We start from the raw sequence: 12,951 nt of genomic DNA on the forward strand, positions 1-12,951 counted from the left end.
TAGCATGGGTGAAACAGAGTCACTGTTAAAATGTACTATTTGTATTACAGCAGCAATGCCAATGGGAATCCAGGCAGCTTGGGTAGGGGTCTCAGAGCCATACGTCACCTGTGAGGATATGGCTCTTACCTGGTGGTAGGTGCAATTGCATTGCTAATTTAACACCAGGCACATTATAACGTACATCTTGAAAGTAGTAGTTGGCTTGCAAGAGGAAGCTGTTGTTTCAGTAAATCTTATTGTAATAACAACCACTACAAACTAGGAAACTTGTACTAGCTTTGGGGGGCTTTTGATTCTGACTGTACATTTCTTTTTATATTCTGCTGAGTCTCTGGTGGTTTTGTGGGCTTTAAGTTGCAGAAGAAACTAAAGATAATTCCAGAATGGCCAAGCTGTGCAAAGTGATAGTTTTGTTAGGCCTGTGTTGCAGACAGCTGCAAATGATCATATATTTCTCTAGTTAAAACTTGGCAAGTAACTCAAAAGGACTGCTGAAGTAGTTATGCATAATATAGATGTGAATTATGGTGGTAGGTCAGGTGGGCTTCCTCCTTTTCACTAGATAGTTGGTTTGAGTGAGTTTTAGATAAGACATATTTTCAGACTGCTATTTGGACTTACTCTAACATATTAAAGGTAGTACAATTCTAATAAATACCGAAGGTTTTCTCAGCCTAATTAAATAAAGAAATTGTTGAAATTACTTTCTATATTTTAGCATGTTTTACATGAAGGCTCAGTGTTCTTAAGGGATTAAAATGTATAAATGACAACCCTAAAATAATTCAAGCCTTAACAGCAGATTAAAGATATTTCTCATCATTTTCATTCCGGTAAAATTATTTTTATTTAGTGTATACTGCATGTGAACTAGCTCATTTCATGTTTTTAAAGAATCTAAGCTGTAAACCCCACAACTTCAGCTCATTCAGTTGGCCACTATCTGTGTCAACTCAAAACAACCATCCACAGAAGGGACCATCTATGGAATCATCTGCATGCATAGGACAGCGGAAAATAATTATATTTTATCTTCGTGTAACTTTTCAGTTTATATTCTGCACTATGTCATTGTTTTGAGAGACCTCCTAAATGGTGACAAATATCTAAGGCATTAATTCTAGTTAGAAATCTCTAAATAATACATTAATTTAAGGTAGACAGGAATTTTAGAGACTCAAAATACCCAATACTGAAAGAGGAAATGTGGCTCATAATCTGGAGAATTTAGTTGTTATTTATCTTTTTAAATATATATATCACAGGTCATGTTAGCTTTATGAGGCTATTTCTGCATTACAAAATATCAAAATAATCTGTAATTTGTACAGCGAGAAAAACAGCCTCTTCTTCCAAAATCAAGGCTCAGCTTCAGGAGTCCAGATAAGAACTAGAAGGGACTAGAATGCATAGATAGAATAGAGGATGGGGGGAATGACATGGGATGGGACATGACATGTTGCAAACTAATAACTGCTGTGATAATCTTACAGTATCTGTGAGATTAGACAAAAGACGGGACAGAAAATATCTCAGAATGAAACCTCGCCATTAAGAGTGGTGTTCTCTTAGGTCGAGAGGTTTTGTTGAGGGGCTGGATTACTGTTGATTCTTAGCTCCTAGCTAATTTGTATGAATATTCTTATTTAACTCATTTGTACAAACATGTTTCCCTGTTAATATAATATTTTTCTAAATGATAGAAGTCTGATATTATCCTCATGCAGATATTAAATATTAAACCTGCATTCTTGGCATTTAGATGTATTATCTTTCTTTTCTTTTTCACTGGGACACAGTTCAGAATCACAGAATCACAGAATCACAGAATGTTAGGGGTTGGAAGGGACCTCTGAAGATCATCTAGTCCAACCTTCATCCCAGCATACCTAACCACTACACCATAGCCTCAAGTGCTAGATCGACTTTTTTTTTAAACACCTCCAGGGTTGGTGACTCCACCACCTCCCTGGGCAGCCTGTTCCAGTGCCTCACCACTCGTTCAGTAAAGAACTTCCCCCGAATATCCAATCTAAACTTACCCTGACGCAACTTGAGGCCATTTCCCCTTGTCCTGTCATTAGTAATTAGAGAGAAGAGACCAGCACCAGCCTCACTACAGCCTCCTTTTAGGTAGTTGTAGAGGGCAATAAGGTCTCCTCTCAGCCTCCTCTTCTCCAGACTAAACAAACCCAGTTCCCTCAGCCGCTCTTCATAGGGCATGTTTTCCAGACCTCTCACAAGCCTTGTTGCCCTTCTCTGCACCCGCTCCAGCACCTCGATGTCCTTCTTGTACTGTACAGGACTTTTAATTCTCCAGATTATCAGTCAAATTCCTAATTATCTGTGGAAAACCTGAAAAACATGGTGCTGAAGAGCAAGATAACTCTTTTCATAGTTACAGTTCTCAAGGTCTGCTCTTGAAAGGAAAGGAATTGTTTCTGTATAAATGAGCAGACTATGGCTCTTTTGGATCAATTAAGGACAAATTTAGAATCTAGAAAAAGCCTTGGAGTTGTAGCTTCTTACTTAGTGCTTTTTATGTAATCATGTTTCTAATTTTGCAAACAAAAATTTAACTGTTTGCTTTGCTGAAATCAAACTGCCATTTCCATTTTAAATGTGTCTCGTGTTTTAAACAAAGTGAAATGACAGCACAATGTTTTCACAGAAGTTGCAAGGCCAAATAAATCTGTGCTGTAGAGAAGCCCTCAGGGATGTCTGCAACCTATGACCATGTCTGGAAACGAAATAGACTGGGGTTGTTTTTTCTAAGATTTAGGAGTCAATTTAGGACTTGAGACTTTCTCTGCCAATAAAAGGAGAGTGGCAAGATGGTCCATGCAGAGTAAAAAAAAAGTCTTGTGGTGAATCATGGAACAGTTGAGAGAGATCTAGAGACCATCTAGGCCAGCGCTGTGCTCAGAGCAGGGTTGGCTAGAGCAGGGTTGGCTAGAGCAGGTTGCTCAGTGCACCATCCATTTGGGCTTTGAATATCTCCAAAGATGGAGAACTCATGAATCTACCTGCAGTGACTGAGATGGTCTTTGCTATTAAATGTTACATAAATGCAAAGCCTGCTCAATAGAAACATCTATAGTAGGAGCCCTATATTGTGACTATCCTGCACAAGGTCTTCCCAGCCACTTTGTGCTGAAGGCTCTGTCTTTCCCAACAGTTTCTGTCTCATCCTGAAGGCTTCTCACAAGCTTAAACCATGTTGTATGTGTTCCATGGAAGGACCCTTTCCCTCTATTTTTTGAATTTTCCTAGCAGAACAAGGTCACGAAGCAATCTTCCCTGCTTCTTTCCCAGCATACCCTTTAATTAAAATACACTTTAAACTCAGAACATATCCAACATAGACAAATACAGCTGTGAATAAGTTCTAAAAGGTAATACACTAAAAAACCTTTTGTGTTTTATCTCAATTATAGAAACGTCCAAGGAAGTGGAATAGCAACTCCTACCTTGCTGCTGGCTTTCTCAAAATTTCCTGAGCGAGAGAGTCAGGATATTTCCCAAGCAGCTGAACGAATGGAAATGTCGATTCAAGTGATGAAACAGAAAGTCTGCCAGAAGCACAAACGGTCATTACATCCAACCGGTAAATACAGTATATTGACACTGGCAAATCCCCCGTTGATTTCTTGAATGTTGTCTTTTAGATTAAAGTTGGGTTATCTTCACTTTTATTTTACCTTTGGCAGGAGTGTGTATGTTGTCTGCACCCTGGGGCCAGGATGCCCTCTCTTTTGTTGCTAAGAGCACCTCACACAGTCACAGGTTTATATTTTTCTTTACCGGAGTACAGGCTGTGTTCTTACAGTTGAGGAGAGAAGCACTATGTTATTAGCATCCTGTGAACTCCTGCTTGTATATTTGTATTGCCTATATCACCTTGCATATCCACAGTGTTTCCAGTTTCTTATTTACAGTGGAATATCTGTCTTCCCCAGCACTTTGGATTTAGTGTTTCTGGGGCCTAGAATCTACAGATAAAATAACACAATTTCTATCAATCTATGGCACTGGCATTTTCAAATATATGTCCTCTGGACATTGATGGCCTTATTAATATTGCTCTTTTAAGAAAATAGTTTTTATTCCCCAAACAAATTTTATAACGTATTGCTGTTGCACATTTATTTGTACTTTGTTTCTATTTTAGCTGGGTTTTTTTTATGTTAGATGGAGAAAGGGAGATAATCCAGGAAGTTCAGTGGTGTATAACTAAGTAAAATTCCAGTTCTCAGCTATGGCTGGACTACTTTCTCTAATTTTCTCAACATCAGATAATGAAACCAGCTCTTGTGTTTCACCTTCTGCCTCCTCTAAGGGCCCAAGACTGCCTCCCACAACACTTCTTGCTAAGTTCTCTTTCCTAAGAAGAAGAGAGAGGATGCTGTAGTTGTAGCTGACAATACGGCCTTTTCTCCTGCAGCAGCTATATAGCAATAGAGCAAATTGCTTGTTTGGGTTCTTCCTTTCAGACCTTTTATCAGCTGATCTGCTCAATATGATTGCTAATATTTCCGGATGTCTGCCTTATATGTTGCCACCAAAATGTCCAAACAATTGCTTAGCTAATAAATATCGACTCATCACCGGTGCCTGCAATAACTGGTATGTATTATAAGAACTGTACCCTGAAAAATCCTTCTTTCCTATTCTGTAAACTCAGGAAGCTATGTTATTAGGGGTGCGGGGAGTGACCTCAACCAGCTAACTTTGGCATCAACTCGTCTCTAAATGAGATGGTTTTGAAAGCTCTCAGGAGAAGAATCATTTCATCTAAACTTTGGTACAGTGAATTTTGCAGACAGGCTCTCCCTATGAAGGCTTCTAAGACTATGTAAGGAACTTTCAATTTAGGGAGACTGATTCAGTATATGCCTTTTTATACATAAATTAAACAGACTGAATTCTAACCTGGCATTCGTATTTGATTGAATTGGATAAAATTATGTTGAGTAGGAAAATATAACTAGTTCAACAAAGAGCAATAAGAAAATTAAGAACATTCTCATTTTTGTGTTTTCCATAACCTCAACATTTAGCAAGCATGCATCTAAAAATTCTGGTTTTATATATCTGTTTATATAAATATATGCTTATTGGCTGTCTGGATGACTATTATTTACTACGGTTATCTTCTTGTTACCTAATATATGTGGCAATTGTTTCCTGCAAATCTTAACATAACAGATGCAGCCATATTTTCAGAATCCTCTAGTGAAATGAGGGTGTAAAACTGAGAATGAGAGCCCTTCTGAGTTCAAGGGTAAATGATATTTATACTCAGCAGCCTTTGGATACATGGGCATAAGGTCATCAATTGCAAGTCAGACTGTATAGTTACAAGGGCTACAGAGCTGTAAATGGAAGCATTGCACAGGTTAAGGCACTCTTCAACTTGGGGAATGAACGGTGGTAAAATTCTGCAGTTTTATTATTCCATCAGTCTGTTTTTATGAGAAGAATCTGTTTTGCTACATCACAAGTAATTTGCAAGGAACATGCCCAAAAGGACATGTTGAAAGGACACAACCTGATATGCATCTATGTTATAAATCTAACCATGTGGGTATCCACAATTTCCCCCAGGCAACTGCAGAGTTGCTTGAAACTTGAACTAACAGCTAGTATAATATTTGCACTGACAACTCCATCAGGACTTGAACACAGTGGACAAAATTCATGCAGCTGAACGTAGACACATGGCTTTAGCTCTCGATATGCAGACGTGGCTGCTGTAGTTTTTTCTCCAGAGATGGAGAGAAACACACTCTGCTGCTGTGGGTTAGGTAAAACACCTTTATCTCTTCAGTGACTGATAATACTGGGATGTGTGTAGGCATTTCAGTGTGGTTTCTAAAGCTGGGTAGGGTAAATATGAACCATTGGATATTGTTATTCTGTAGTCACCATGTTCTACTTCATGCAGTTTTATGCTTGCACTGAACCAGGGTTTAAACACATCACTCATATTTGGTGGTGTTTTGGTTACAAACTGTTCTTTGATCTTAACATCTGTAAAAGGTGCAAGGCAAAAAAGGCAGTTGGACTCAATGATCTTAAAGCTCTTTGTGATTCTACAATTCTATGGTTCTAAAATTTTGTGAGCACCTTGAAATACCTCAAGCTTTAGTGCAGAACACCAGCTTTAAAAGCCCGTTATACTATAATGTAAACAACATATTCTATGTTGTAAGACAGCTTCAAAGACTTCCAACATTAAATGAAGTACTATTCGGCATTTTCACTTGCTTTACAGCTGCCACTTTCAGGTAGAAAATGCATCAGGACCTAAGTCGTATTTGTAATTTTAGTCACCCGGTAGGAATGTACAGCTGTGCAGTAGATCAGTAAGTGCTGCATTTCATAGGTGAAACTTAAAAACATCACAGTGGAAATAATTGTTTACCTATAAGGAAAAAAAAATATTTAAATCTATTTAAAAGTGAGCATGGAACTTCCTTGCAGATGTTTTACTTAATCAGTTCACGTATTTGGGACAAGTCAGGTAGATTACAAAGCATTTATTTTACAGCACTGAGATTATTTTGTATTAGTGTGAACTTCCTAGAACAAACGTGTAACAAAATAGTAGAAACTTTCTATGGAGAATATCAACCTAACATCAGACATTCCCAGCAGTGTCATTATCCGCATTTACTAGTAACAGATATTGACAGATTTTACTTTCACTTCTGCTTAAAAGCTTATGTGTGGATAATAATCAAAATTAATGTACAATATTATTTTTAAATGAAGAAGGGCACATCCAAATATCTATTTTTTACCCTGCCTAACTAGCATTGATCTGTGTAGCTTTTAGCATCTAGTTCAATGAAGGTGTTTCAAAGGTGAAGGAATTGCAGACACTCAAAGAATGAAATCCCACAGTGCAATTAACCTTACCTAATCTTGGCTTTCCAGGCTGGTTCTATGTCTACTCTAAGTCTGCAGATTTGGCTGTTCCTAATAGTGAGATATAGGGTAGAGTGACGGGATGGCACCCAGGAGCTGCCTATCTCTCTGCCTTGATGGACAGGTGCTTAGATTACCAGATTACATTTTGTGTGCTTCATATTTGGACAGCTAGGAGGAATTTTACTTGCAGCATTTCTATTTCATTGCTGTGTCATTAACCATTTAATCAGGTAAGGACCTGATGCTTAGACTGAAGCTCTAATACCATCAAAGTTAGGGGTACAAATACAACTCATCTAGTGCAAAGAATGAGCAGTTGCCACTGAATTCATTGATTGCAAGAAGGAATTGAGATGTTTCATTTAGGATATCTGCTTCACTTCAATACAAGCTAAGTGTTCAGTTTAGTGACAGGCTTATTTTTCAGACGTTTTCCATGTTTGCCAGAAGTTATGTTCATAGCAGCTCAGAGTGATGTAAAACATGACAAAATCTAACTATCAAATTGCGAAATGACATTCATTCTGTCTACATGAAACTAGGAAGGACATTAAAATAACATTCAGATCATATAAATCTGGATAATGAACTGTATCTTAAAACTCCACATTCCTTCCAAGGTAGACAAAATGAAATCCAGACTGTGCAATTCCGGTATTTCACAAGTGAACGAAAAGTCCCACTTCCCGTAAGCAAACTGTATAATAATCAAATTTGACTACTCTATAAAGCTGTATAGTACCAAAATCTCATTATTGCATCTGCCCTGGACAAAAACTCTTTTAACTCAAGCAAGATTCCAGGACATTAACATGTTTAATGTAATAATAAAAGGGCAAGTGAGAAGGATTTTACTAAAGTAACATTTCAGTGATCTGTTAAAATATAAAGGCAATCAGGAGAAAAATCACCAGTTAAGCAGTTAAATTAACATTTCATTATTTTTAATTGAGTGAAATAGCACTACACTATGCACAGTATTTTATGCAATTTCAATAAAGGCAAATCAACTGTAACTAATTTGAATGTTTTATTAAAGCATACTTCAGCCTTCAAGTGTGAATTATTGTGGATAATTAAGTGTATTGCTCTACTATATAGCTTGGCAAATTGAGCTACTTCAGTGTGCTGGAGATCAATGAAGTATTAATAAAATAATTGTTTCTTCTTTAGCATTCCAATAGACACATAAATGTATGTTTTAACACAGTGTAATTCTACTGACTGTGTGGGAATGTTTCATGGGTTTTGTGGCTTAGTTTACAATTTTGGCCAATGAGGTATATCACAAAAATTTTATTTCTTCTTTTTACTATCTATATATATTTAAAGATTGTGAAATATATTGAACAGGCTATGTTAAAAAGCCAACCAAACAAAAAAATATCTAAAATATTCTCTTAGGAATAATGTACTAGAAACGTGGATGATGGAAGGAGAATGAATTGGGTAAAAAATAAAACACAAATCTCCAGGAATCATTTCCTGGCTCTCAAGTCAAGTATGACCCTTTTAGTCTTAGACTTCTGTCTTTTTTACTCCCCTTCCCTTTTCCAAGCAGGCTGCTGCAGGATGACAAACCGGGGGGCACTAATCCGAAGATGTGCCCCAGCAGCTGTTGTTCAGAGAAACGCTACTTGGTGTGAGCTGAAGCCACACTGCAGTCAGTGTTAGCAACTTAAAACCATTGTTAAATGCACACCAGTGCCTGGGCTTGTGCATAGGCCCTCCCAAAGATGCACCCAAGTAATCAGTATAGACACAACCAGAGGGAGCTTTGCCACTGAATTTGGCAACCTCAGACATTTTTCCCCTTTCCTGTCCTTTCTCCTTGGGTCTTGCTGAATGATTACTTCTCTGTGGCTAGTATCCATTTTTCTATTCAACTTCCTTCACCTTCTAGGGCTTCTTTATATTTCCTTGCTAGAGCTCTAACCAAGCATCTTATAAAATATGTCAGCAAAGGCACTTATGAGTATAGCTGAGATTGTGGGGGATAAAGACACTATCGGGAAATCACTATTGGGCCAAGTATTTAAAAAATGTCAGAGGCAACCAGTTTACATTTTAAACATGAGTAAGATAGTGATATTTCATTAGTATTTAATGTTGGGGGTTTTTTTCATTCAAGTTAAACTGATGTTGGAATCCATGAAGAACAGCATTTGATGCCTTTTCAAGGATTTTTACATGAACATCTTATTGCAATGGAATATTACTCTGCGGCTGATGATTATTTTATATTATTGTATTTTTACTTTATTTTATATTATTTTATATTCAGAACATAAATATATTATAAAATATAAAAATATTTTATTTTCAGAATATATTCAGAGGTGCAGGATTTTTTTTTCATTTTGCTGCTGTTGGTGGTGGGGTTTTGGTGTTTTGGGTTTTTTTTCTTCTTTTCCCAGGGAACATCCCAGATGGGGAGCATCCAATACAGCCTTGGCTAGATGGCTTCCACCAGCCTACGAAGATGGACTCAGCCAGCCTCGAGGATGGGATCCCAGCATCCGATACAATGGAGTCCAGCTACCCTTGGTTAGAAAGTGCAGCATGATATCACCTGAAACACTTACATTGGTCCAGATGTGCATCAGTAAATCAAATATCAAAATAATATTTTAAGCTTAGTTAAGGAGTCAATGTATAAATTTTGCTTTACTTGGCTAAAGCATAAGTTGAGTCAGCCAAGCAGGGAGAGGTCCCCTGCACCTGGGCTGGAGGGATACCATGGAGCAGTGTAGGGGACACTGACAGCCTTGGGAAGCAGCTACACCAAAAAGGATAGTGGTGGAGAGCAGGCAGGGCATGAGCCAGCTGTGTGCCTGGCCTGGTTTCAATCATCCAGGGTGATGGTTGCTCAGGGTGGACTGAGTCACAGCCCTTCTCCTGTGCTGCAAAAGGTGTCACAAAGAAGAGGGAGGACTTTGCAAGAATGCACATTGACACAGCAAGAGGCAATGGTCACAAGTTGCTCTATGTGGAAATTTCATCTTGATATCAGAAAAAAAAAAATCATGAGAATAATTAAATGTTGGGATAGGCTGCCTAGACAATTGCTCAAATACCCCTCAAGGGAAATACTCAAGACCTGGCTTGATGGGGGTCTGAATAATTTAATGCCTGCTTTCAGCTGAAAACTGCACCATGTGGTCTCCAGAGTTTCCTAGCAGCCGTGACTTTCCAGTGATTTAGTGACTATTTGTTAAAATGATAGTGCTTTTATTCAGGGAAGAAGAAGGAGGAAAACAGGATTGGTTGTGAAATAACTAAATAAAAAGCAATAGACATGCTAGTATGCATATATATGTACACATGTACACCATTTCTCATAGGTTAGCATACCTTAACTGAACAAGTATTAATGTCAAATCCTAACTTCATTTCCTAGCTAGCCCATGTTACTGATCTCAGAAGGCATTGCAATATTTATGGATTTTAGCAGCTCAAGTACTTAAAAAATAGCAGAGCTGCTATAGAGGGACGTTTGAACAAAAAATATTTTCTTGGAGAACTGGGTGAAAAATTCCCTAGTGCAGCGTGTGATGATTTGGGCTGGATTTACTATTTCTGGTTTGTCATCGTGGCTTTGAAGCCTGACTTTTAATGGACTCAAAGCCTTGTTATTTTAAACATTGTATGTTTGATAAGGATGAGCAAGAGAATTTAGTGTTAATGTCACCTCCAACTCATGTTATTAATTAAATAACATTGTCTCTAAGCTACACAATTCAGTGCTTAAAGATGCAAACCTGACATTTACATGGGTAAATTTCCAGCAGATGGTACGAACTGCCTTTTTCTAGATTCATTAGGGTACATGCTTATGAAGTAAAGCACATGAAAATAAAACTGCATGACTGCACTGAATCTGATCATATCTGACCATCATCAAGTTTCTTTGCTTTATTTTGAAGGCGGGATAAACCTAGTGTCATATATTTTTCCTCATTTGCACAGTTGTCTTCTTTTGTACTTTTAGCTATCCATCCATATCCTTTTAAAAGCAACATGCAAATAATGTGAAGGTGAGAGATAAGTGTGAGAATTACTGTAAAGCAGTATTAGAACACAGTGTAGCTGCACAAGTTAACAGTGATAAGACTATCTTACTAACTGCAAGAAAAAGAGTTTATGCTTTGTGACCACCAAAGCTATTATGATACTGATATAAAGACTCATGTTCCTGATGAGCTCTGCCTATCTCTACTCTTGACTACATCAATATAAAGCCTGATATTCCTAACAAGTCCCATGTTGCCTCCTGTCTTACCAATTCTTTTTAACCACACCTGCCTTATGCATTCATTATATAGCCCTTATATTTATTACAGACCCTGTGACTCTATTTTACGTGCTGCCCTTTCAATTGCTTGACTTCTTAGGCAGCTGCTGTATGCAAGAGAATGCATGAGGGATGAATCTGTAAAGATACCTCATCATCACAAACTAACTGCTGATTTTGCTCTGACAGTTTTGCTTGCTTCTTGGTATAGGCTGGACATGTAGCATAGATGTCTCCATGTGTTCCCCCTCAGAACATCTGTATCTCTAGGCAGCTTTCACAGGAGTGCCTCACATACATGTTTTGGCTTCTCCCTGCCCAGAAAAATGAAGCAGAGCTTTCAGCTACCATGCATTTGCAACCTAGCTTGTCTCCTGGGCTGCACAAGCTGCTCCATTTATGTACAAAACAGTCCAGAGACTCTGTGTATCCACAGTGATTTGAGGTGGCCCACCAAACAGAATCCATTTGTTGAAGGAGCAGAAAACAGATTAAATAGAAAGCTTTTAGACAGTCTAAAAGAAACGTGGTTTCAAAATTCTTAGAAAGGAACAGATCAAAGATACATTGCTCATTTGGCAAATATAGAGAGAAACTCAGCTGAAACGTCTTTAAATCTACTTGTGGCACTGGTGTCTCAGCTTCTGAACAGAAAAAAAGAGTCCGTCAGAATTTGAGTTTTTTGTTGGTGTGGATTTTGTCTTGTTTTGGTTTTAGGCAAACCACTGGAAGTACTCCAGTACTTTTATTCTAAGGGAAGTATTATAAGAGAAGGAAGAAAGATAGCTTTTATCACTGTTCCCATTATTTTTTAATGTTTTATCATTTTGTAAGAATTAAGAACTACTTGACACTCAAGGTAAATTAGTTCTCTTCCCAGGTTCGTGAAGTGACAAGAAAAATTATTCACGCATCTAATGAGGCTGTTACTGAAGACAACCTGTACTCTGATATTATTATGGTATGGGGACAGTACATAGACCATGACATTGCATTCACACCCCAGAGCACAAGTAGAACCACCTTCCTGAATGGAATGGAGTGCCAGATGACATGTGAAAACCAAAATCCTTGTTTTCCAATAAAGGTAAGATCCTAAACTAGTCTCCTCAGGAGAAATTCCAGGCTCTAAACAGGTGAGTAAAGTAAGACATGTTATTCACATACACTGAAATAATTATAAAGCAAATTGATAGGTCATCCAGAAATATTAGAGCAGACAGTGAAACTAAAAAAAGACAGAAAAATTTAAACCCAGTGCAATTATTAAATGAAACAGGCAGATGTTTAAATTGTTTTATAGAGACAACAAACTATAGCTAAGGTACTTAGTACAAATACCAAAATTTTCTACCTCGCAGGTTTATGTTGCAGAGAAACCCTACTAGTTCTCCCCAATGTTATTGGTCTTATGCTTCAAGGTTTTGAGTTCCATTGGGGAAAATAGAGAAAGTAGTCATAAATAATTCTAGTTTTAAATTGCCAGCCAGATAAAGTGAGAAGACCATAACTTTACCCAGTGAAAGCAAAGATATTTCTGGCAGCTAGTGCAAACTTTTGATGGGAGCTAGTGTTTCAATGTATGTATAAAATGATCTTCAGGGAGTTGCTGAAACTTCCATACATCACCTCTTTGCTTTGAGTAGATGCGAAACATGAATTCAAAGCTTGTTAAAGGGTTAGAAGAAACATAAATTGCTAGGAATATAGGATCCTGC

The 12,951-nt window shown here is 37.7% G+C and overlaps 1 protein-coding gene across 1 annotated transcript in view; it reads left to right on the top strand.

Annotated features, from left to right (window-relative positions):
* Nucleotides 1-3,440: 3,440 nt before the first annotated feature.
* The window catches only part of TPO (thyroid peroxidase), a gene marked incomplete at its 5' end in the record, with an annotated part of 32,880 nt that continues 23,369 nt past the window's right edge, over nt 3,441-12,951 (top strand). Inside the window, 4 exons of the mRNA XM_009864866.1 lie at nt 3,441-3,610; nt 4,497-4,629; nt 9,357-9,486; nt 12,114-12,320. Coding sequence (XP_009863168.1) covers nt 3,441-3,610; nt 4,497-4,629; nt 9,357-9,486; nt 12,114-12,320 — 640 coding nt within the window. The remainder of the gene's footprint in view (nt 3,611-4,496; nt 4,630-9,356; nt 9,487-12,113; nt 12,321-12,951) is intronic.

The sequence above is a fragment of the Apaloderma vittatum genome, unplaced genomic scaffold (genome assembly GCF_000703405.1).
Source record: "Apaloderma vittatum isolate BGI_N311 unplaced genomic scaffold, ASM70340v1 scaffold3722, whole genome shotgun sequence".
Taxonomy (NCBI): Eukaryota; Metazoa; Chordata; class Aves; order Trogoniformes; family Trogonidae; genus Apaloderma; species Apaloderma vittatum.